Here is a 22,741-nt window from a genome sequence, read left to right on the forward strand (position 1 = left end):
CGCCAACATTGAGGGCATTTAAAAGTTTTATTGGATCAACATATGGATGATAATGGCATAGTGTAGGTTAGATGGTTTTTGTTTTGGTGCAACATCGTGGGCCGAAGGGCCTGTACTGCGCTGTATCGTTCTATGTTCTAATCATCTAAGCACCAATACACCCAGCTCCCTCTGCTCCTGCACCCCTTCAATAATTCTACCCTTTATTTTATATTGTCTCTCCATGTCCTTCCAATGGAAATGCATCACCTCCCACTTCTCCGCATTGACTTGTCATCTGCCTCCTATCTGCTCACTCCACCAACTTGTCTCTGTCCTTTTGAAGTTCGACATTGTCCTCCTCACAGTTTACAATACAAAGTATTGTAGTCATCCGCAAACTTTTAAATTGTCCCCTTCACACCAAGATCAAGATCATTAATATATATCAGGAAAAGCAAAGGTCCCAATACTGACCACCAAGAACACAACTACAAACCTTCCTCCAGCCTGAAAACTATCCATTGATCATTACTCTCTGCTTCCAGTTATTCACCCACTTGCTGTTGCTCCCTTTATTCCATCAGCTCTAACTTTTCTCAAGTCTTGTGTGGCACACGGCGCCGAGGACCTGGGTTCGATCCTGGCCCCAGGTCACAGTCCATGTGGAGTTTGCACATTATCCCTGTGCCTGCGTAGATCTCACCCCCACAACCCAAAATATGTGCCGGGTAGTTGGATTGGCCACAGTAGATTGACCCTTATTTGGAAAAAAAAGAATTAGGTACTTTAAAAACATATTTTTAAAGTCTGTTGTGTGGCACTGTATCAAATGTCTTCTGAAAGTCCATGTACACCACACTGACAGCATTTCCCTCATCAAACCTTTCTTTTACCTCATAAAAAAACTTCAGCCAGCTAGTTAAACAAGATTTTCTCATTAAAAATCCATGCTGCCTGTTCCTAATCAACCCACATTTTTCCATGTGATTACTAGTTCTATCCCAAATAATTGTTTCCGGAAGCTTACCCACCACTGATGTTAAACTGACTGCTCTGTAATTTCTGGACTATCCTTGAACAAGGCCAGAACATTTGGAATTCTCCAATCCTCTGACACCTCCCCCGAGTCTAGAGACGAGCGGAAGGTTATGGTCAGTGCTCCGGAAGTTTCCATTCTCACTGAAGTACTACTCCAAATGTGGTCTCACCGACACCCTGTACAACTTCTGCATAGCTTCCCTATTTTTATATTCAATTGCCCTTAAAATAAACCATATTTAATTACTTTCTAATTACTTGCTATACTAATCTTTTGCGATTCACCAGGACCCCCGGATCCCTCTGCGTCTTGGAGCTGTGCAATCTCTCACCATTTAGATAATAAACTTTTTTATTCTTCCTGCCAAAATGGACAATTTCACATTTTCCCACATTGTACTCCATTGTCCAGACCTTTACCCACTCACTGAACATATCTATGGCCTGTGAGAGCACCCGTAGTCCTCTTTGCAACTTACCGTCCTAGCTTTGGGTGGTCAAGCAAATTTGTCAACCAGACCTTCAGCTGGGTCACATAGAAATGGTAAAATTTGAGGTGCCTGTGGCAGTCCACTCTTAACACCTTGTAAATCAGAAAATAACCCATTTGTGCCTACTCTGTTTCTTAGCTGTTCTGCTTCCCTCAACAGGCAGTCAGTCCAGATAATCGATACGTTATTACAGCCGATCGTGATGAGAAAATTCGAGTCAGTTTACTGGAGCGGCCGCACGTCATTCAAGCATTCTGCCTGGGACATCGCGAGTATGTTCACCGTCACTCAATAACTGTGAGCAGATTAGAGGGTTTAAAGCTGGGATCTGGGATCTCTCCGCAGGTCCCTTGGATATTCTAGGGCTGTGATCTCCAAGCAGGCTCTTGGCACAGTGATTAGCACTGCTGCCTCAGCACTAGGGACCGAGGTTCAATTCTGGCCTTGGGTGACGTGTGGAGTTTGCACGTTCTCCCTGTGACTACGTGGGTTTCCTCCCACAGTCAAAAGGTGTGCAGGTCGGGCTGTGATCAATGCACAGGGTGGAGTGCTCTTTCAGAGGGTCAGTGCAGACTCGATGGGCCGAATGGCCTCCACTGTGGGGATTTAATGAATTACTTCTTTTTACTCCCAAAATCTATAAGCTCAAATTGCTGAGCCCTTTATTTTTCATGTTGCTAAGAAAATTACCTGAGCCAAGTCCATCAGCTCCGACGATCCAGTAGCTCTTAACCCCACTGTGTTTCCACATCAACTTTCCACTTGTTGAGGGTTGCCAGGAGCAGCCAAGGCCGTGCCTGGGGCGGTGGCAATTGGCTGAGGGTCGGCAGGGTCCGGCCAGGGGATGCGTGGTTTGGCCGCAGACTGACCAGTGTTGGCTGGGTTCTGGCCCTCTGTGGTGTGCTGTATACCTGGTCAGACTGATATCGAGAAGGGGGTTTGTGCAATTGTTGAGGAACATTGGAATTGGATGGATAGTGGAAGGGATGGTGCATGTTGACTAGATCTCTGTGTGAAAACATGACTGCAGTGTGGGCATGTATTTAAGGAAACATTGTCGTGGATAATTGAATCATTTAACATTAAGAATAAAAAGGTTGAATTCAAATTGTGCCCAGGGTGCCAGCTTCAAATGTGTCGCTGGGTTTCGGGTGCTTCGGGATTTTGGGATGTCATAGCCAGAGTCCGGTACCTGTACCACATAATAAAGCAAAGTGTTTCTCTTCCCACAGGTTTGTTAGTGAGCTTTCCATTCCTCCAAATCATGCACAGCTGCTAGTATCTGGCTCTGGGGTAGGTAGTATTACCTCTCTCTGCAACATGTAATATCTCTCTGGACTACGGTGGGAGTATCGGCCAGGGTTAGGTGCTCAAATCTCTACAGTGGGACGTGAAATCTGAACCTTCTGCCGAGGGTGCCTCATCTCTGAGGCAAGGATAACGCCTCAAATGTTTTTGTAAAAGATTGATTTCAAAATATAAATGGAATAGAGTTGTCTGTGGACAGAGGTGTGTTTTTGCAGTGTCACTTGAATGTATGCTGAAATCGTTTCGGTCTACATTCCTGTCAAGGCTGAAGAATTGGACACAAGGCAAATAAATGTAAAGTAACTTTGTAAGGGATGGGGCTAGTGAGGTGGTATTTAGAATGAAGGAAAGTGCGAGCCGTAGATAGGATCGTAGAGAGGTTGAGTGGGTTCAGACGGAGACGGTGAGAGTACGTTGTGAAAAGGTGAGTGGGGGTCTGGATTTCAGACAAGGGGACTGTCAGATTATATTGTGAATAGGGAGCTGTGCGTGGGATGGGACGCGGGGTGTGGGTGGTGTGTGTGTGTGGGGGGGGGTGAGGACAATGTGTGTGTGGGGGTGAGGCCGATGTGTATGTGGGGGTGAGGGGTGTGTGTGGGGGTGAGGGGTGTGTGTGGGGGTGAGGGGTGTGTGTGGGGGTGAGGGGTGTGTGTGGGGGTGAGGGGTGTGTGTGGGGGTGAGGGGTGTGTGTGGGGGTGAGGGGTGTGTGTGGGGGTGAGGGGTGTGTGTGGGGGTGAGGGGTGTGTGTGGGGGTGAGGGGTGTGTGTGGGGGTGAGGGGTGTGTGTGGGGGTGAGGGGTGTGTGTGGGGGTGAGGGGTGTGTGTGGGGGTGAGGGGTGTGTGTGGGGGTGAGGGGTGTGTGTGGGGGTGAGGGGTGTGTGTGGGGGTGAGGGGTGTGTGTGGGGGTGAGGGGTGTGTGTGGGGGTGAGGGGTGTGTGTGGGGGTGAGGGGTGTGTGTGGGGGTGAGGGGTGTGTGTGGGGGTGAGGGGTGTGTGTGGGGGTGAGGGGTGTGTGTGGGGGTGAGGGGTGTGTGTGGGGGTGAGGGGTGTGTGTGGGGGTGAGGGGTGTGTGTGGGGGTGAGGGGTGTGTGTGGGGGTGAGGGGTGTGGGGGTGAGGGGTGTGGGGGTGAGGGGTGTGGGGGTGAGGGGTGTGGGGGTGAGGGGTGTGGGGGTGAGGGGTGTGGGGGTGAGGGGTGTGTGTGTGTGGGGGTGAGGGGTGTGTGTGTGTGGGGGTGAGGGGTGTGTGTGTGTGGGGGTGAGGGGTGTGTGTGTGTGGGGGTGAGGGGTGTGTGTGTGTGGGGGTGAGGGGGTGTGTGTGTGTGGGGGTGAGGGGGGGTGTGTGTGTGGGGGTGAGGGGGGGTGTGTGTGTGGGGGTGAGGGGGGGTGTGTGTGTGGGGGTGAGGGGGGGTGTGTGTGTGGGGGTGAGGGGGGGTGGGTGTGTGGGGGTGAGGGGGGGTGGGTGTGTGGGGTTAAGGGGGGGTGGGTGTGGGGGTGAGGGGGTGTGTGTGTGTGTGGGGGTGAGGGGGGGTGTGTGTGGGGGTGAGGGGGGGTGTGTGTGGGGGTGAGGGGGGGTGTGTGTGGGGGTGAGGGGGGGTGTGTGTGGGGGTGAGGGGGGGTGTGTGGGGGTGAGGGCGGGGGGTGTGTGGGGGTGAGGGGGGGTGTGTGGGGGTGAGGGGGGTGTGTGTGTGGGGGTGAGGGGGGTGTGTGTGGGGGTGAGGGGGGGTGTGTGTGGGGGTGAGGGGGGGTGTGTGGGGGTGAGGGGGGGGTGTGTGGGGGTGAGGGGGGGTGTGTGTGGGGGTGAGGGGGGGTGTGTGTGGGGGTGAGGGGGGGGTGTGTGGGGGTGAGGGGGGGTGTGTGTGGGGGTGAGGGGGGGGTGTGTGTGGGGGTGAGGGGGGGGTGTGTGTGGGGGTGAGGGGGGGGTGTGTGTGGGGGTGAGGGGGGGGTGTGTGTGGGGGTGAGGGGGGGGTGTGTGTGGGGGTGAGGGGGGGGTGTGGGGGTGAGGGGGGGAGGTGTGGGGGCGAGGGGGGTGAGGGGGGGGTGGTGGTGTGGGGGTGGGGGGGGTGTGGGGGCGAGGGGGGTGAGGGGGGGTGGTGATGTGGGGGTGGGGGCGGCGGTGTGGGGGGGGCGGTGGTGTGGGGGTGGGGGGGGGCGGTGGTGTGGGGGTGGGGGGGGGGCGGTGGTGTGGGGGTGGGGGGGGGGCGGTGGTGTGGGGGTGGGGGGCGGTGGTGTGGGGGTGGGGGGGGGCGGTGGTGTGGGGGTGGGGGGGGGCGGTGGTGTGGGGGTGGGGGGGGGCGGTGTGGGGGTGGGGGCGGCGGTGTGGGGGTGTGTGAGGGGGGAATGTGGGGGTGGGTGAGGGGGGGATGTGGGTGTGGGGGTGGGTGTGGGGGGGTGAGGGGGTGGGGTGGTTGGGGGGGGGTGAGGGGGTGGGTGTGGGGGTGGGTGAGGGGGGTGTGTGGGGGGGGTGAGGTGGGGGGGGTGAGGTGGGGGTGGGTGAGGGGGGTGTGTGGGGGGGGTGAGGTGGGGGGGGTGAGGTGGGGGTGGGTGAGGGGGGTGTGGGGGTGGGTGAGGGGGGTGTGGGGGTGGGTGAGGGGGGGGTGGGGGTGGGTGAGGTGGGGGGGGGGGGGTGAGGGGTGTGTGTGGGGTGTGGGTGAGGGGTGTGTGGGGGCGTGAGGGGGGGTGTGGGGCGGTGAGGGGGGGGTGAGTGAGGGGGGGGGTGAGTGAGGGGTGAGTGAGTGGGGGGGGGGTGAGTGAGTGGGGGGGGGTGAGTGAGTGGGGGGGGGGTGAGTGAGTGGGGGGGGGGTGAGTGAGTGGGGGGGGGTGAGTGAGTGGGGGGGGTGAGTGAGGGGGGGGTGAGTGGGGGGGGTGAGTGAGGAGGGGGGGGTGAGTGAGGAGGGGGGGGGTGAGTGAGGAGGGGGGGGGTGAGTGAGGAGGGGGGGGGTGAGTGAGGAGGGGGGGGGTGAGTGAGGAGGGGGGGGGTGAGTGAGGAGGGGGGGGGTGAGTGAGGAGGGGGGGGGTGAGTGAGGAGGGGGGGGGGTGAGTGAGGAGGGGGGGGGGTGAGTGAGGAGGGGGGGGGTGAGTGAGGAGGGGGGGGGTGAGTGAGGAGGGGGGGGGTGAGTGAGGAGGGGGGGGGTGAGTGAGGAGGGGGGGTGAGTGAGGAGGGGGGGGTGAGTGAGGAGGGGGGGGGTGAGTGAGGAGGGGGGGGGTGAGTGAGGAGGGGGGGGTGAGTGAGGAGGGGGGGGGTGAGTGAGGAGGGGGGGGGTGTGTGAGAGGGGGGGGGGTGTGAGAGGGGGGGTGATGTGAGAGGGGGGGTGGTGTGAGAGGGGGGGGGTGTGAGGGGGGGCGGTGTGAGGAGGGGGGGGGGATGGGGGGTTGTGAGGGGGGGGTGGTGAGGGGGGCGGTGGGGGGGGGGGGGGGGGGTGGGCGTGGGGGGGGGGGGGTAGGGGGGTGTGTGTATGGTCGGTTTTTGTAACTTGTGGATATTAATATTATTTTGGGCGTTGTGCTGACTCCTGTTGTTTCTGGTGTCCAGGACGGGACTGTCCGGTTGTGGGAATATGAAAGTGGAAAGCTGCTGCACTGCCTGGAACTGAGTGAGCTGCAGCTTCCTGCCTCTCAGAAGGTAGGTCCCGCCTGTAAGTCAGGATGCTCATTCAGGGAGACCGTGCAGACACAATGGACCCAATAGCTTCCCTCTGAACCGTAACAATTCTGTCATTCCTCCTTTAGGACATTCCTTAAAACCAACCATTTTAACAAAGCTTTTATGTCACTCAACCTAATATCTCGGGGCAGCACGGTAGCCTTGTGGATAGCACAATTGCTTCACAGCTCCAGGGCCCCAGGTTCGATTCCGGCTTGGGTCACTGTCTGTGCGGAGTCTGCACGTCCTCCCCGTGTCTGCGTGGGTTTCCTCCGGGTGCTCCGGTTTCCTCCCACAGTCCAAAGATGTGCAGGTTAGGTGGATTGGCCATGATAAATTGCCCTTAGTGTCCAAAATTGCCCTTAGTGTTGGGTGGGGTTACTGGGTTATGGGGATACGGTGGAGGTGTGGGCGTGGGTAGGGTGCTCTTTCCAAGAGCCGGTGCAGACTCGATGGGCCGAAAGGCCTCCTTCTGCGTTGTAAATTCTATGAAATCTCCTTTTGTACCCAGTGTTTTATTGTATTTTATAATGTTCCTGTGAAGCAGTTTGGGATGTTTCATTGTGTTAAAGATGGTGCAGAAATATCATGTGTAACTCGGGAACGTTGCCTTCCACTCGTCGGGTCAATGCCGGTGCTTTGCTGGCACTAACCTCTGTCTCTATATTGTAGACCCGATGTGCTGTAGCCCGGATAGTCCACTGCAGAGGGGCTGATTTCTTTGCTGTTCTGTGTGACAGGTACGTGTGGCTACAGACTGGATCAACAGTCTATCCACATCTTTCTCAATGGGGCTGGTATTCCCAAGGCTGGGAACTGCTCCAGTTGGCCATTGCGCTGCGATTGGATAGTGTAGAGGTCTATATCTAACCCTGTGCTGTACCTGTCTGGGAGTGTTTGATGGGGACAGTGCAGAGGGAGCTTTACTCTGTATCTAACCCGTGCTGTACCTGTCCTGGGAGTGTTTGATGGGGACAGTGTAGAGGGAACTTTACTCTGTATCTGACCCCATGCTGTACCTGTCCTGGGAGTGTTTGATGGGGACAGTGTCGAGGGAGCTTTACTCTGTATCTAACCCCGTGCTGTACCTGTCCGAGGTGTTGATGGGGACAGTGTAGAGGGAGCTTTACTCTGTATCTGACCCTGTGCTGTACCTGTCCTGGGAGTGTTTGATGGGGACAGTGTAGTGGGAGCTTTACTCTGTATCTGACCCTGTGCTGTACCTGTCCTGGGAGTGTTTGATGGGGACAGTGTAGAGGGAGCTTTACTCTGTATCTAACCCCGTGCTGTACCTGTCCTGGGAGTGTTTGATGGGGACAGTGTAGTGGGAGCTTTACTCTGTATCTGACCCTGTGCTGTACCTGTCCTGGGAGTGTTTGATGGGGACAGTGTAGAGGGAGCTTTACTCTGTATCTAACCCCGTGCTGTACCTGTCCTGGGAGTGTTTGATGGGGACAGTGTAGAGGGAGCTTTACTCTGTATCTAACCCCGTGCTGTACCTGTCCGAGGTGTTGATGGGGACAGTGTAGAGGGAGCTTTACTCTGTATCTAACCCAGTGCTGTACCTGTCCTGGGAGTGTTTGATGGGGACAGTGTAGTGGGAGCTTTACTCTGTATCTGACCCTGTGCTGTACCTGTCCTGGGAGTGTTTGATGGGGACAGTGTAGAGAGAGCTTTACTCTGTATCTAACCCCGTGCTGTACCTGTCCTGGGAGTGTTTGATGGGGACAGTGTAGTGGGAGCTTTACTCTGTATCTGACCCTGTGCTGTACCTGTCCTGGGAGTGTTTGATGGGGACAGTGTAGAGGGAGCTTTACTCTGTATCTAACCCCGTGCTGTACCTGTCCTGGGAGTGTTTGATGGGGACAGTGTAGTGGGAGCTTTACTCTGTATCTGACCCTGTGCTGTACCTGTCCTGGGAGTGTTTGATGGGGACAGTGTAGAGGGAGCTTTACTCTGTATCTAACTCCGTGCTGTACCTGTCCTGAGAGTGTTTGATCGGGACAGTGTAGAGGGAGCTTTACTCTGTATCTAACCCCGTGCTGTACCTGTCCTGGGAGTGTTTGATCGGGACAGTGTAGAGGGAGCTTTACTCTGCGTCTAACCCCGTGCTGAATTGCCTTTTGTTCAGTTTCTCCTCAGTATCTGTCCTCGAGCTGGATGTGGAATCTCGGAGATTGGTTCACCGGCAGACGATGCCAATGAAGGAGCGAGCCTGGGATGTGACGTTTGATGACTTGGGAGGGCTCTGGGTCCTGGATGGTGAAGAAATTGTTCTCTACCAACTGCAGGAGGGTGTGTGGCAGGTGAGTGGTTGAGGGAGTTGGGAGTGATGCTGATTAATAGTCAGCAATGGGGGGCAGGTTCCGACATCAGTGACCTTTTGAAATTGTCAGATTCTTATCGGACCTGTCAGGTGGATGTGGAGAGGGTGTTTCCACTGGCTGGTGAGTCTGGAACCAGGAGACAGTCTCAGGGTAAGCGGTCGGCTGAGATGAGGAGGAATTTCTTCCCCCAGAGGCTGTGGAGGTTCAGTTATTGAACATGTTCTAGACAAAAATCAATAGATTTTTGGATATTAATGACATCAAGGGGTTTGTCAATAGTGGGGAGATGCTCAGCCAGAACCACGTGGAATGGTGAAGTGGGCCGAATGGCCGACCCCTATTTCTAATCTTTGTGTGTGAGAGGGAGGGGTCAGAGATCCGTGACGGTGCTGTGTGTCAGATATGTTGGGTGAGGGAGATATTGGGAAGATAGAGACTCTCCCCATATGATCAGACATCGGAGCAGAATTAGGCCACTCGGCCCATCGAGTCTGCTCCGCCATTCAATCACGGCTGATATTTTTCTTATCCCCATTCTCCTGCCTTCTCCCCAAAACCCCTGATCCCCTTATTAACCAAGAACCTATCCATCTCGGTCTCAAAGACACTCAGTGATTTGGCCTCCACAGCCTTCTGCGGCAAAGAGTTCCACAGATTCACCACCCTCTGGCTGAAGAAATTCCTCCTCATCTCTGTTTTAAAGGATCGTCCCTTTAGTCTGAGATTGTGCCCTCTGCTTCTAGTTTTTCCTACGTGGAAACATCCTCTCCACGTCCACTCTATCCAGGCCTGAAGTAGCGGTGACCTGGATCAACACATGAATATTTGAGGCGAGGAGTTTAGAACGAAAGGGGGTCAGACCTCAGCAATTCAAGCAGTACCGAGACTTGCACAGGAACAGAGGAATTTGGGAATCCCTCTTCAGATTTCCTTAGCTCAGCTGTTGCAGTCACAGTCAATCTCGCACGAACATTTAGAAATCCTTCTGATTACGCACTTCCCTTAATCTCTAATAGGAAATTCCGGATCATCCAGATCACACGAGGATCAAAGACATCATTCGTACCAATTGGCCAGTATTCCAGGGTACGTACATCCACCCCAGTGAGAGTCAGTGTGTGGGGAACCCGTTCCCCAGTGAGAGTCGGTGTGTGTGGGACCCGTACCCCAGTGAGAGTCAGTGTGTGTGGGACCCGTACCCCAGTGAGTGTCAGTGTGTGTGGGACCCGTACCCCAGTGAGAGTCAGTGTGTGTGGGACCCGTACCCCAGTGAGTGTCAGTGTGTGTGGGACCCGTACCGCAGTGAGAGTCAGTGTGTGTGGGACCCGTACCCCAGTGAGAGTCAGTGTGTGTGGGACCCGTACCCCAGTGAGAGTCAGTGTGTGTGGGACCCGTACCCCAGTGAGAGTCAGTGTGTGTGGGACCCGTACCCCAGTGAGAGTCAGTGTGTGTGGAACCCGTACCCCAGTGAGAATCAGTGTGTGGGGAACCCCTATCCCAGTGAGAGTCAGTGTGTGTGGGACCTGAACCCCAGTGAGAGTCAGTGTGTGTGGGACCCGTACCCCAGTGAGAGTCCGTGTGTGTGGGACCCGTACCCCAGTGAGAGTCCGTGTGTGTGGGACCCGTACCCCAGTGAGAGTCCGTGTGTGTGGGACCCCTACCCCAGTGAGAGTCAGTGTGTAGGGGACCCGTACCCCAGTGAGAGTCAGTGTGTGGAACCCGTACCCCAGAGAGAGTCAGTGTGTGGGGAACCCGTACCCCAGTGAGAGTCAGTGTGTGTGGGACCCGTACCCCAGTGAGAGTCCGTGTGTGTGGGACCCGTACCCCAGTGAGAGTCTGTGTGTGTGGGACCCGTACCCCAGTGAGGGTCAGTGTGTGTGGGACCCGTACCCCAGTGAGGGTCAGTGTGTGTGGGAACCGTACCCCAGTGAGAGTCAGTGTGTGTGGAACCCGTACCCCAGAGAGAGTCAGTGTGTGGGGAACCCGTACCCCACTGAGAGTCCGTGTGTGTGGGCAGGGAATCCGACAGCGAGTAACTCACCACCTGATCCCACAGTCTGTCCACCATCTCCGAGTCCCAAGTCAGGAGTGTGATGGAATACTCTCCACTTGCCTGGATGAGCAGCTCCAACAACACTCGAGAAGCTCGACACCATCCAGGACAAAGCAGCCGCTTGATTGCTCCCCTTTCATAAGGACTCTCACTGCACCACCGATGAACAGTTGCGGCCGTGTGTACCATCTACAAGATGCACTGCAGTAACTCGGGCAGCACCTTCCAAACCCACGACCATCTAGAAGGACAAGAGCAGCAGATACCTGGGAACCCCACCACCTGGAGGTTCCCGTCCATGTCACTCACCACCCTGACTTGGAAATATATCGCCGTTCCTTCACTGTCACAGGGGCAAAATCCTGGAACCTCCTCCCTAACAGCACAGTGGGTGTACCTGCAGCTCAGGGACTGCAGGGGCTCAAGAAGGCAGCTCACCCCCATCTTCTGAAGGGCAACTAGAGGATTGGTTAACTAACAGAAAGCAAAGAGTCGGATAAATGGGTGCTTTTCTGGTTGGCGATCAGTGGCTAGCGGTGAACCTCGGGGATCAGAGTTGGGCCCGCAATTGTTTACAATTTACACAGCTGATCTGGTGTTGGGGACCAAGTGCAATGTGTCAAAGTTTGCATATGGCACTTAGGTGAGCAGTAAAGCAAAGTGTTCAGAGGTAACAAATAGCATGCTGGGCAGAGGGACCTGGGGTCCTTGTGCATGAATCTTAAAAAAGTGTGGTTTGCAGGTGATTAACTAGGCAAATGGAATTTTGTCCTTCATTGCGAGAGGGATGGAGTTTATAAACAGGGAGGTTATGTTGCAGCTGTATAGGGTGCTGGTGAGGCCACACCTGGAGTATTGTGTTCAGGTTTGGTCTCCTTACTTGAGAAAGGACGTACTGGCACTGGAGGGTGTGCAGAGGAGATTCACTAGGTTAATCCCAGAGCTGAAGGGGTTGGATTACGAGGAGAGGTTGAGTAGACTGGGACTGTACTCATTGGAATTTAGAAGGATGAGGGGAGATCTTATAGAAACATATAAGATTATGAAGGGAATAGATAGGATAGATGCGGGCAGGTTGTTTCCACTGGCGGGTGAAAGCAGAACTAGGGGGCATAGCCTCAAAATAAGGGGAAGTAGATTTAGGACTTAGTTGAGGAGGAACTTCTTCACCCAAAGGATTGTGAATCAGTGGAATTCACTCCCCAGTGAAGCAGTTAAGGCTCCTTCATTAAATGTTTTTAAGACTTTACACAATTCACACCTCTAACCTGGGGTTACCCCATCTCTGGATCTGTAAAGATTTAATCACCTGCTAATGGTCGAATTCCTAGCATTGTTTGGCATCTTTGAATCTGTGTATATATGTGTTTCTGGAACAGACCTCTTCATTCACCTGAGGAAGGAGCAGCGCTCCGAAAGCTAGTGACATCGAAACAAACCTGTTGGACTTTAACCTGGTGTTGTAAGACTTCGTACAATGTTTTTAAGGCAAAGGTAGATAGATTTTTGAACAGTAAAGGGATTAAGGGTTATGCTGAGCAGGTGGGTAAGTGTAGCTGAGTCCACAAAGGATCAGCCATGATCTCATTGAATGGCGGAGCAGGCTCGAGGGGCCAGATGGCCGACTCCTGCTCCTAGTTCTTATGTTCTTAACTAGGGGTGGGCTGCCTAACCAGCGATGCCCACATCTCAAAATTATCGGCTTTCAGTCCCACTAATTTCTTCAGCACTATTTTGTTGCTGTCATTAATCTCCTTCAATTCCCCCTTGTCTTTGGTTCCCTCTCATTTCTGGGGACTTGTTTGTGTTTTCCTCCATGAAGACAGAACTAAAGCAGTTGTTTAATTGCTCGCCCATTTCCTTGTCTATTATAAATTCTCCTGTTTGGGATTATAATACTTATCCTTTTCTTTTTCCATACTTGATGCTTTTGCCATCTGTTTTTATGCTCCTTGCAAGTTCATTCTCATACTTTATTTTTCCCTTTTACTTCATCTTTTTGTCATTTTCTGAATTCTAAACTGCTCAGTCCTCAGGCTTGCTACTGTCATGGGCGAGGTGTTTTCAGAACCCCAAAATGTATCATGGAGTTCAACCAACCTCCCCCTTTAATGGATTTGCTGCTTTTCCTAGCACACGGCTTGTTCCCTAGGAGTGGGATTACAATTATGGACACGTGGGTTTTTAAACACAAAACAATGTTTATTCGTTGAACTCAACTGAACATCTTAAATAAACATTGGATCTCTTAACACCCCTTACTTCAAATGTATAACTTGCAATGCATTTGTTCCTTAAGTATCAACCACCGCCTTTTAATGAAGTTCTCCAGTCTCATTTAGCCAACTCACTCCTCATACCTTTGTAGTTTTCTTCGTTTAGGTTTAGGACCCGTTTCAGATCAGACTTCTTCATTTTCCATCCTAATGAAGGATTCTATCATATTATGCTCACTGTTCCCTAAAAGCTAAAGGATCCCACACAATGATTATTAATGAACTCATTTTCATTGCACAATGCCAAATCTAGGATAGCATGTTACCTGGTTTATTCCTCAAAGTACTGACCTAAAAAAGACATCTTGTACATACTCCAGGAATTCCTCCGTCCCAGTGTTATTGCTAATTTGGTTTACCTTGGGGCCCCTTTTATTTCCCAGCTACATGCTGTCCCTTGGTGACATCATCTGAAAACAGCGTTAGTTTCATTTAGTTGATTCACTGGTTGTGAGCATCACTGGCATGGCCGGCATTTATTGCTCAACCACATTGCTGTGCTTCTGAAGTCAAATGTAGGCCAGACTGGGTAAGTCCGGCAGATTTCCTTCCCAAAATGTTGTGCAATTTCAAGAAGGAATTAAATAAAGCTTTTGGGACTAAAGGAATGAAGGGATACGGAGGGAACGCGGAATCCGGGCATTGAACTTGATCATCAGCCGTGATCAGAATGAATGCTCAGAGGGCCGAATGGCCTCCACCTATTTTCTATGTATGTTGCTAAATTATCAGATTGGTTATCTGATATCCAGGACTGGATGAGCGGGAATTTTGCCTCTCTCTACTGGCTCCATCACTCCTCGTGGTAACAGTTTGAGACTGAACTAAACTGTTTGCAATGTTGGTGCCATATTTGATCCTGAGATGAACTCCGGACCTCGTGGTTGGGCTATCACTGCTTAACTTCATCCCTGTCTCAGCTCATTAGCTGCTGAAACCCTCACTCATGCCTTTGTTATCTCTCGACTTGACTGTTCCAACACATTCCTGGTAAACTCATCCAAATCATTGACAGGATGCAGAGCTGGGTTGAAAGTGGCAGATGGAGTTCAAGCTAGATAAATGTGAAGTGATTCATTTTAGAAGATCGAATTTGAATGCTGAATACAGGGTTAAAGGCAGGATTCTTGGAAGTGTGGAGGAACAGAGGGATCTTGGGGTCCACGTACATAGATCCCACAAAGGTGCCACCCAGGTTGATAGGGTTGTTAAGAAGGCTTATGGTGTGTTGGCTTTCATTAACAAGGGGATTGAGTTTAAGAGCCGTGAGGTTTTGCTGCAGCTCCTGGACCACACTTGGAATATTGTGTCCAGTTCTGGTCGCCTCATTATAGGAAGGATGTGGATGCTTTGGAGAGGGTGCAGAGGAGTTTTACCAGGAAGCTGCCTGGAATGGAGGGCATGTCTTATGAAGAAAGGTTGAGGGAGCTAGGGCTTTTCTCACTGGAGCGAAGTGAAGAGAGGTGACTTGATAGAGGTGTACAAGGTGCTGAGAGGCAGGGATAGAGTGGATAGCCAGAGACTTTCCCCAGGGCGGAAATGGCTGTCACGGGAGGACATAATTTTAAGGTGATTGGAGGCGGGTATAGGGGAGCTGTCAGAGGTAGGTTCTTTACACCGAGAGTGGTGTGTGCATGGAGTGCACTGCCAGCAGAGGTAGTGGAGTCAGAGTCATTCGGGACATTTAAACGACTCTTGGACAGGCACATGAACAGCAGTAAATTGTAGGGGTGTAGGTTAGGTTGATCTTAGATTAGGATAAATGGTCAGCACAACATTGTGGGCTGAAGGGCCTGTACTGTGCTGTACTGTTCTAGGTTCTATCAGAAACCTGTGTTTTAACTCGTATAAATCCTGTTCCATGTCACTGGAAAGGGTGCAGAGGAGTTTTACCAGGATGTTGCCTGGGCTGGAGAACAAAAAAATGTACAGCACAGGAACAGGCCCTTCGGCCCTCCAAGCCCGTGCCAACCATGCTGCCCGACTAAACTACAATCTTCTACACTTCCTGGGTCCGTATCCCTCTATTCCCATCCTATTCATGTATTTGTCAAGATGCCCCTTAAATGTCACTATCGTCCCTGCTTCCACCACCTCCTCCGGTAGCGAGTTCCAGGCACCCACTACCCTCTGTGTTAAAAAAAACTTGCCTCGTACATCTACTCTAAACCTTGCCCCTCTCACCTTAAACCGATGCCCCCTAGTAATGGACCCCTCTACCCTGGGGAAAAGCCTCTGACTATCCACTCTGTCTATGCCCCTCATAATTTTGTAGACCTCTATCAGGTCTCCCCTCAACCTCCTTCGTTCCAGTGAGAACAAACCGAGTTTATTCAACCGCTCCTCATAGCTAATGCCCTCCATACCAGGCAACATTCTGGTAAATCTCTTCTGCACCCTCTCTAAAGCCTCCACATCCTTCTGGTAGTGTGGCGACCAGAATTGAACACTATACTCCAAGTGTGGCCTAACTAAGGTTCCATACAGCTGCAACATGACTTGCTAATTCTTATACTCAATGCCCCGGCCAATGAAGGCAAGCATGCCGTATGTCTTCTTGACTACCTTCTCCACCTGTGTTGCCCCTTTCAATGACCTGTGGACCTGTACTCCTAGATCTCTTTGACTTTCAATACTCTTGAGGGTTCTACCATTCACTGTATATTCCCTACCTGCATTAGACCTTCCAAAATGCATTACCTCACATTTGTCCGGATTAAACTCCATCTGCCATCTCTCCGCCCAAGTCTCCAAACAATCTAAATCCTGCTGTATCCTCTGACAGTCCTCATCGCTATCCGCAATTCCACCAACCTTTGTGTCGTCTGCAAACTTACTAATTAGACCAGTTACATTTTCCTCCAAATCATTTATATACACTACAAACAGCAAAGGTCCCAGGACTGATCCCTGTGGAACACCACTGGTCACAGCCCTCCAATTAGAAAAGCATCCTTCCATTGCTACTCTCTGTCTTCTATGACCTAGCCAGTTCTGTATCCACCTTGCCAGCTCACGCCTGATCCCATGTGACTTCACCTTTTGTACTAGTCTACCATGAGGGACCTTGTCAAAGGCCTTACTGAAGTCCATATAGACAACATCCACTACCCTACCTGCATCAATCATCTTAGTGACCTCCTCGAAAAACTCTATCAAGTTAGTGAGACACGACCTCCCCTTCACAAAACCATGCTGCCTCTCACTAATACGTCCATTTGCTTCCAAATGGGAGTAGATCCTGTCTCGAAGAATTCTCTCCAGTAATTTCCCTACCACTGACGTAAGGCTCACCGGCCTGTAGTTGCCTGGATTATCCTTGCTACCCTTCTTAAACAGAGGAACAACATTGGCTATTCTCCAATCCTCCGGGACATCACCTGAAGACAGTGAGGATCCAAAGATTTCTGCCAAGGCCTCAGCAATTTCCTCTCCAGCCTCCTTCAGTATTCTGGGGTCGATCCCATCAGGCCCTGGGGACTTATCTACCGTAATATTTTTTAAGATACCCAACACCTCGTCTTTTTGGATCTCAATGTGACCCAGGCTATCTACACACCCTTCTCCAGACTCAACATCTACCAATTTCTTCTCTTTGGTGAATACTGATGCAAAGTATTCATTTAGTACCTCGCCCATTTCCTCTGGCTCCACACATAGATTCCCTTGTCTATCCTTCAGTGGGCCAACCCTTTCCCTGGCTACCCTCTTGCTTTTTATGTACATGTAAAAAGCCTTGGGATTTTCCTGAACCCTATTTGCCAATGACTTTTCGTGACCCCTTCTAGCCCTCCTGACTCCTTGCTTAAGTTCCTTCCTACTTTCCTTATATTCCACGCAGGCTTCGTCTGTTCCCAGCCTTTTAGCCCTGACAAATGCCTCCTTTTTCTTTTTGACGAGGCCTACAATATCTCTCGTTATCCAAAGTTCCCGAAAATTGCCGTATTTATCCTTCTTCTTCACAGGAACATGCCGGTCCTGAATTCCTTTCAACTGACACTTGAAAGCCTCCCACATGTCAGATGTTGATTTTCCCTCAAACATCCGCCCCCAATCTATGTTCTTCAGTTCCCGCCTAATATTGTTATAATTAGCCTTCCCCCAATTTAGCACATTCATCCTAGGACCACTCTTATCCTTGTCCACCAGTACTTTAAAACTTACTGAATTGTGGTCACTGTTCCTGAAATGCTCCCCTACTGAAACATCTACCACCTGGCCGGACTCATTCCCCAATACCAGGTCCAGTACCGCCCCTTCCCTAGTTGGACTGTCTACATATTGTTTTAAGAAGCCCTCCTGGATGCTCCTTACAAACTCCGCCCCGTCTAAGCCCCTGGCACTAAGTGAGTCCCAGTCAATATTGGGGAAGTTGAAGTCTCCCATCACCACAACCCTGTTGTTTTTACTCTTTTCCAAAATCTGTCTACCTATCTGCTCCTCTATCTCCCGCTGGCTGTTGGGAGGCCTGTAGTAAACCCCCAACATTGTGACTGCACCCTTCTTATTGCTGATCTCTACCCATATAGCCTCACTGCCCTCTGAGGTGTCCTCCCGCAGTACAGCTGTGATATTCTCTCGAACCAGTAGCGCAACTCCGCCTCCCCTTTTACATCCCCCTCTATCCCGCCTGAAACATCTAAATCCTGGAACGTTTAGCTGCCAATCCTGCCCTTCCCTCAACCAGGTCTCTGTAATGGCAACAACATCATAGTTCCAAGTACTAATCCAAGCTCTAAGTTCATCTGCCTTACCCGTAATACTTCTTGCATTAAAACATATGCACTTCAGGCCACCAGACCCGCTGTGTTCAGCAACTTCTCCCTGTCTGCTCTGCCTCAGAGCCCCACTGTCCCTATTCCCTAGTTCTCCCTCAATACTCTCACCTTCTGACCTATTGCTCCCATGCCCACCCCCCAGCCATACTAGTTTAAACCCTCCCGTGTGACACTAGCAAACCTCGCGGCCAGGATATTTATGCCTCTCCAGTTTAGATGCAACCCGTCCTTATATAGGTCACACCTGCCCCGGAAGAGCTCCCAGTGGTCCAGATAACGGAAACCCTCCCTCCTACACCAGCTGTTTAGCCACGTGTTTAGCTGCTCTATCTTCCTATTTCTAGCCTCACTGGCACGTGGCACAGGAAGTAATCCCGAGATTACAACCCTAGAGGTCCTGTCTTTTAACTTTCTGCCTAGCTCCCTGAACTCCTGCTGCAGGACCTCATGCCCCTTCCTGCCTATGTCGTTAGTACCAATATGTACAACGACCTCTGCCTGTTTGCCCTCCCCCTTCAGGATGCCCTCTACCCGTTCGGAGACATCCTGGACCCTGGCACCAGGGAGGCAACATACCATCCTGGAGTCTCTTTCACGTCCACAGAAGCGCCTATCTGTGCCCCTGACTATAGAGTCCCCTATTACCATTGCTCTTCTGCGCTTTGACCCTCCCTTCTGAACATCAGAGCCAGCCGTGGTGCCACTGCTCTGGCTGCTGCTGTTTTCCCCTGATAGGCTATCCCCCCCGACAGTATCCAAAGGGGTATACCTGTTCGAGAGGGGGACAACCACAGGGGATTCCTGCACTGACTGCCTGCCCTTTCTGGTGGTCACCCATTTCTCTGCCTGCACCTTGGGTGTGACCACATTTACATAACTGCGATCTATGACGCTTTCCGCCACCTGCATGCTCCTAAATGCATCCAATTGCTGCTCCAACCGAACCATGCGGTCTGTGAGGAGCTGCAGTTGGGTGCACTTTCTGCAGATGAAGCCATCCGGGAGGCTGGAATCCTCCCGGACCTGCCACATCACACAGTCAGAGCACAGCACCCCTCTAACTGACATTGCGTCAATAGAGTTTTAGCTATGAAGAGAGATTGGATAGACGGGGCTGTTTTCTTTGGAGTAGAGGAGACTGTGAGGGATTGGATTGGATTTGTTTATTGTCACGTGTACCGAGGTACAGTGAAAATATTTTTCTGCGAGCAGCTCAAGCAGATCATTTAGTACATGAGAAGAATATATGTGATAGGGCAGCACAAGATACACAATGTAACTACATAAACACAGCATCGGGTGAAGCATACAGGGTGTAGTGTTAATGAAATCAGTCCATAAGAGGGTCATTTAGGAGTCTGGTAACAGCGGGGAAGAAGCTGTTTTTGAGTCTGTTCGTGCATGTTCTCAGACTTCTGTATCTCCTGCCCGATGGAAGAAGTTGGAAGAGTGAGTAAGCCGGGTGGGAGGGGTCTTTGATTATACTGCCCGCTTTCCCCAGGCAGCGGGAGGTGTAGATGGAGTCAATGGATGGGAGGCAGGATCGTGTGATGGACTGGGCGGTGTTCACGACTCTCTGAAGTTTCTTGCGGTCCTGGGCCGAGCAGTTGCCATACCAGGCTGTGATGCAGCCCAATAGGATGCTTTCTATGGTGCATCTGTAAAAGTTGGTAAGAGTCAATGTGGACATGCCGAATTTCCTTAGTTTCCTGAGGAAGTATAGGCGCTGTTGTGCTTTCTTGGTGGTAGCGTCGACGTGGGTGGACCAGGACAGATTTTAGGAGATGTGCACCCCTAGGAATTTGAAACTGCTAACCATCTCCACCTCGGCCCCGTTGATGCTGACAGGGGTGTGTACAGTACTTTGCTTCCTGAAGTCAATTACCAGCTCTTTACTTTTGCTGGCATTGAGGGAGAGATTGTTGTCGCTACACCACTCCACTAGGTTCGCTATCTCCCTCCTGTATTCTGACTCGTCGTTATTCGAGAATAAAGCCGGGGGCTGGTTTAGCACACTGGGCTAAATCGCTGGCTTTTAAAGCAGACCCAGGCAGGCCAGCAACATGGTTCAATTCCCGTACCAGCCTCCCCAAACAGGCGCCGGAATGTGGCGACTAGGGGCTTTTCACAGTAACTTCATTGAAGCATACTTGTGACAATAAGCGATTTTCATTTCATTTCATTTTCACTCTGGTCATATCGTCAGCAAACTTGTAGATGGAGATGGAGCCAGATTTTGCCACGCAGTCGTGTGTGTACAGGGAGTAGAGTAGGGGGCTAAGTACGCAGCCTTGTGGGGCCCCGGTATTGAGGACTATTGTGGAGGAGGTGTTGTTGTTCATTCTTACTGATTGTGGTCTGTTGGTCAGAAAATCGAGGATCCAGTTGCAGAGTGGGGAGACAAGTCCTAGGTTTTGGAGCTTTGATATGAGCTTGGCTGGGATTATGGTGTTGAAGGCGGAGCTGTAGTCAATAAATAGGAGTCTAATGTAGGAGTCCTTGTTTTCGAGATGCTCTCGGGATGAGTGTAGGGCCAGGGAAATGGTGTCTGATGTGGACCGGTTGCAGCGGTATGCGAATTGCAGTGGATCAAGGCGTTCTGGGAGTATGGAGGTGATGCGCTTCATGATCAAGCTCTCGAAGCACTTCATTCTGGAGTCAGGGCCACTGGTCGGTAGTCATTGAGGCACGTTGCCTGGTTCTTCTTTGGTATGATGGTGGTCTTCTTGAAGCAGGTGGGGACCTCGGAGCGGAGTAGAGAGGTGGACAGGATTAAGATGTATAAAATTGAGGGGCATAGATAGAGTCGACAGGAAGAAACCTTTCCCCTTGGTGAAAGGATCAATGACCAGGGGGCAGAGATTGAAGTTAAGGGGCAGGAGGTTTAGAGGGAATGTGAGGAAAGGCTTTTTCGCCCAGAGGGTGGTGGGAGTCTGGAACTTGCTGCCTGAAAGGATGGTGGAGGCAGAGACCCTCATAACATTTAAGAAGTATTTAGATGTGCGCCTGCGATCCCAGGTAATACAAGGGTATGGACCAAGTGCTGGGAGATGGATTAGAATAGTTAGGTGGTTGTTTTTGACCAGCGCAGGCTCAATGGGCCGAAGGCGCCCTTCTGTGGTTTAGAGCTAATTCAATCATCTTTATTGTCACAAGTAGGCTTACATTAACCCTGAAGTGAAATTACTGTGAAAATCCCCCAGTCGCCACATTCCGGCGCCTGTTCGGGTACACAGAGAATTCAGAATGTCCGATTCACCTGACAAACATCTTTCGGGCTCCATGACTATGACTGACTGACATTGACTCCTGATAGCCTCCAATCCCTCCATGGCCCCGATAGCTTTGTAATCTCCTCCAGCCCCTCAATCCCTCCATGGCCCCGATAGCTTTGTAATCTCCTCCAGCCCCTCAACCCTCCAAGACATCTGCACTCCTCTAATTCTAGCCTCTTGAGCATCCTCGATTTTAATCATACCATCATTAGTGACAGTGCCTGCAGCTGCCTAGGACCATTAGTTGGAGTTGTTTATCAATCTATAAACCACCCAGTGGCACTCAATAATTCTGTAGTCTGAATCTCCTGAGTATGAGTTCCAGATATTAACTGCATAATCTTCTTGACCAGATCCCTATCTGTATCTTGTTCTTTCTTGTCTCTGGCAGATTCAGCCACTGAAATTAGCTACAATAATTTGTACAAAATGAATATCGATAACATGACCGAGTATCAACTGAAGAAACAGCAGAGAATTCAGCAGAGACAAACGAAAAGGGAATTGGAGGTGCTGGAGGTGAAGCGAGGCAGCAAAAGGTGGAGGATGGGAGACGCTGCCGTGTGATACTGCTCACCCTCCGGGTTGTGGCTGCAATCTTCTTTCTGGTTATTGCCGGCCATTCCTGAATGTTGTGTCAACCCACAGAACTGCAGCTGGGAAACTGCATGTGTGTCTGCAACGTGACTGGGTAGCTTGTTAACGGGAGATGCCCATGGTGGCTGCAGCAGCTCGTGGGGGTGGGGGGGTCAGACGAGCTGAAATGTGGAAAGATGAACAAAGTGTTCAAAATCAACTGACGTGTTGATCAGGCTACTTGCTAATTCTATAGCAATCCTGCCCAGTCCATGTCCAGCAATAGGAGGAGGCCATTCTGGGTTTGGGGGCGGGGGGGGGGGGAGATGAAATTTGCTGATGACTGCAATCTGTTTAATTACATCACTTCAGTCAACCTCCAGTTCCAATGAAGCAGCAACGTTCAGTCTGGTACAGGGTTCTCTGCTGTCTGAGAGACCACAGGCTAAATGCTCGCATCAGCAAGTCAAAAGATTTTGCTTCATTTGCATCAGAACAAGTTTAATAAAGAAAGCTTTTCACAATTTGAAAGCATGGAACTTTGGAAATTGTTCTAATAAAGCAGGAACTGAAAGTAATTGAGATAAACTAGAATTATTTGTTAGTAATTGGGGTAAATTTGACATTGGGCTTTTGATCATTGATGGAGTGAGTGTCCCAGGCAACCCGTGTTTATTCCCCATTCGGAGGTGAAAGAGCAGCCACTTTATATCACAGCTGCCATGTGCTGATGGCCATCGTACTTCAATACAACCGAGTGACTCACTCGGCCATTTCACAGGACATTTCTGAGTCAGCCACATTGCTGTGGGTCTGGAGTCACAGGTAGGCCAGACCAGGTAAGGACGGCAGATTTCCTTCCCTAAACGCAGTTAGTGAACCAGATGAGATTTTACAACAATTGATAGTGTCATGGTCATCATTACTGAGATTTGCTTTATACTCCAGGTTTATTAATTTCAATCAGTTTAAATTCCACCAGTTGATGTGGGATTTGAA

At 51.3% G+C, this 22,741-nt stretch overlaps 1 protein-coding gene across 1 annotated transcript; it reads left to right on the forward strand.

Moving 5' to 3' along the window:
- Window positions 1–1,670: 1,670 nt before the first annotated feature.
- On the forward strand, window positions 1,671–22,320 carry wdr4 (WD repeat domain 4; the record flags this gene model as incomplete). Its single annotated transcript, XM_072494918.1, has 7 exons — window positions 1,671–1,783; window positions 2,744–2,804; window positions 6,347–6,436; window positions 7,130–7,197; window positions 8,589–8,763; window positions 9,801–9,870; window positions 21,558–22,320. Coding segments are annotated over 7 exons (753 nt in total), but the record flags the coding sequence as incomplete, so codon positions are not given.
- Window positions 22,321–22,741: the final 421 nt, after the last annotated feature.

This window comes from Scyliorhinus torazame, unplaced genomic scaffold (assembly GCF_047496885.1).
Source record: "Scyliorhinus torazame isolate Kashiwa2021f unplaced genomic scaffold, sScyTor2.1 scaffold_1504, whole genome shotgun sequence".
NCBI lineage: Eukaryota > Metazoa > Chordata > Chondrichthyes > Carcharhiniformes > Scyliorhinidae > Scyliorhinus > Scyliorhinus torazame.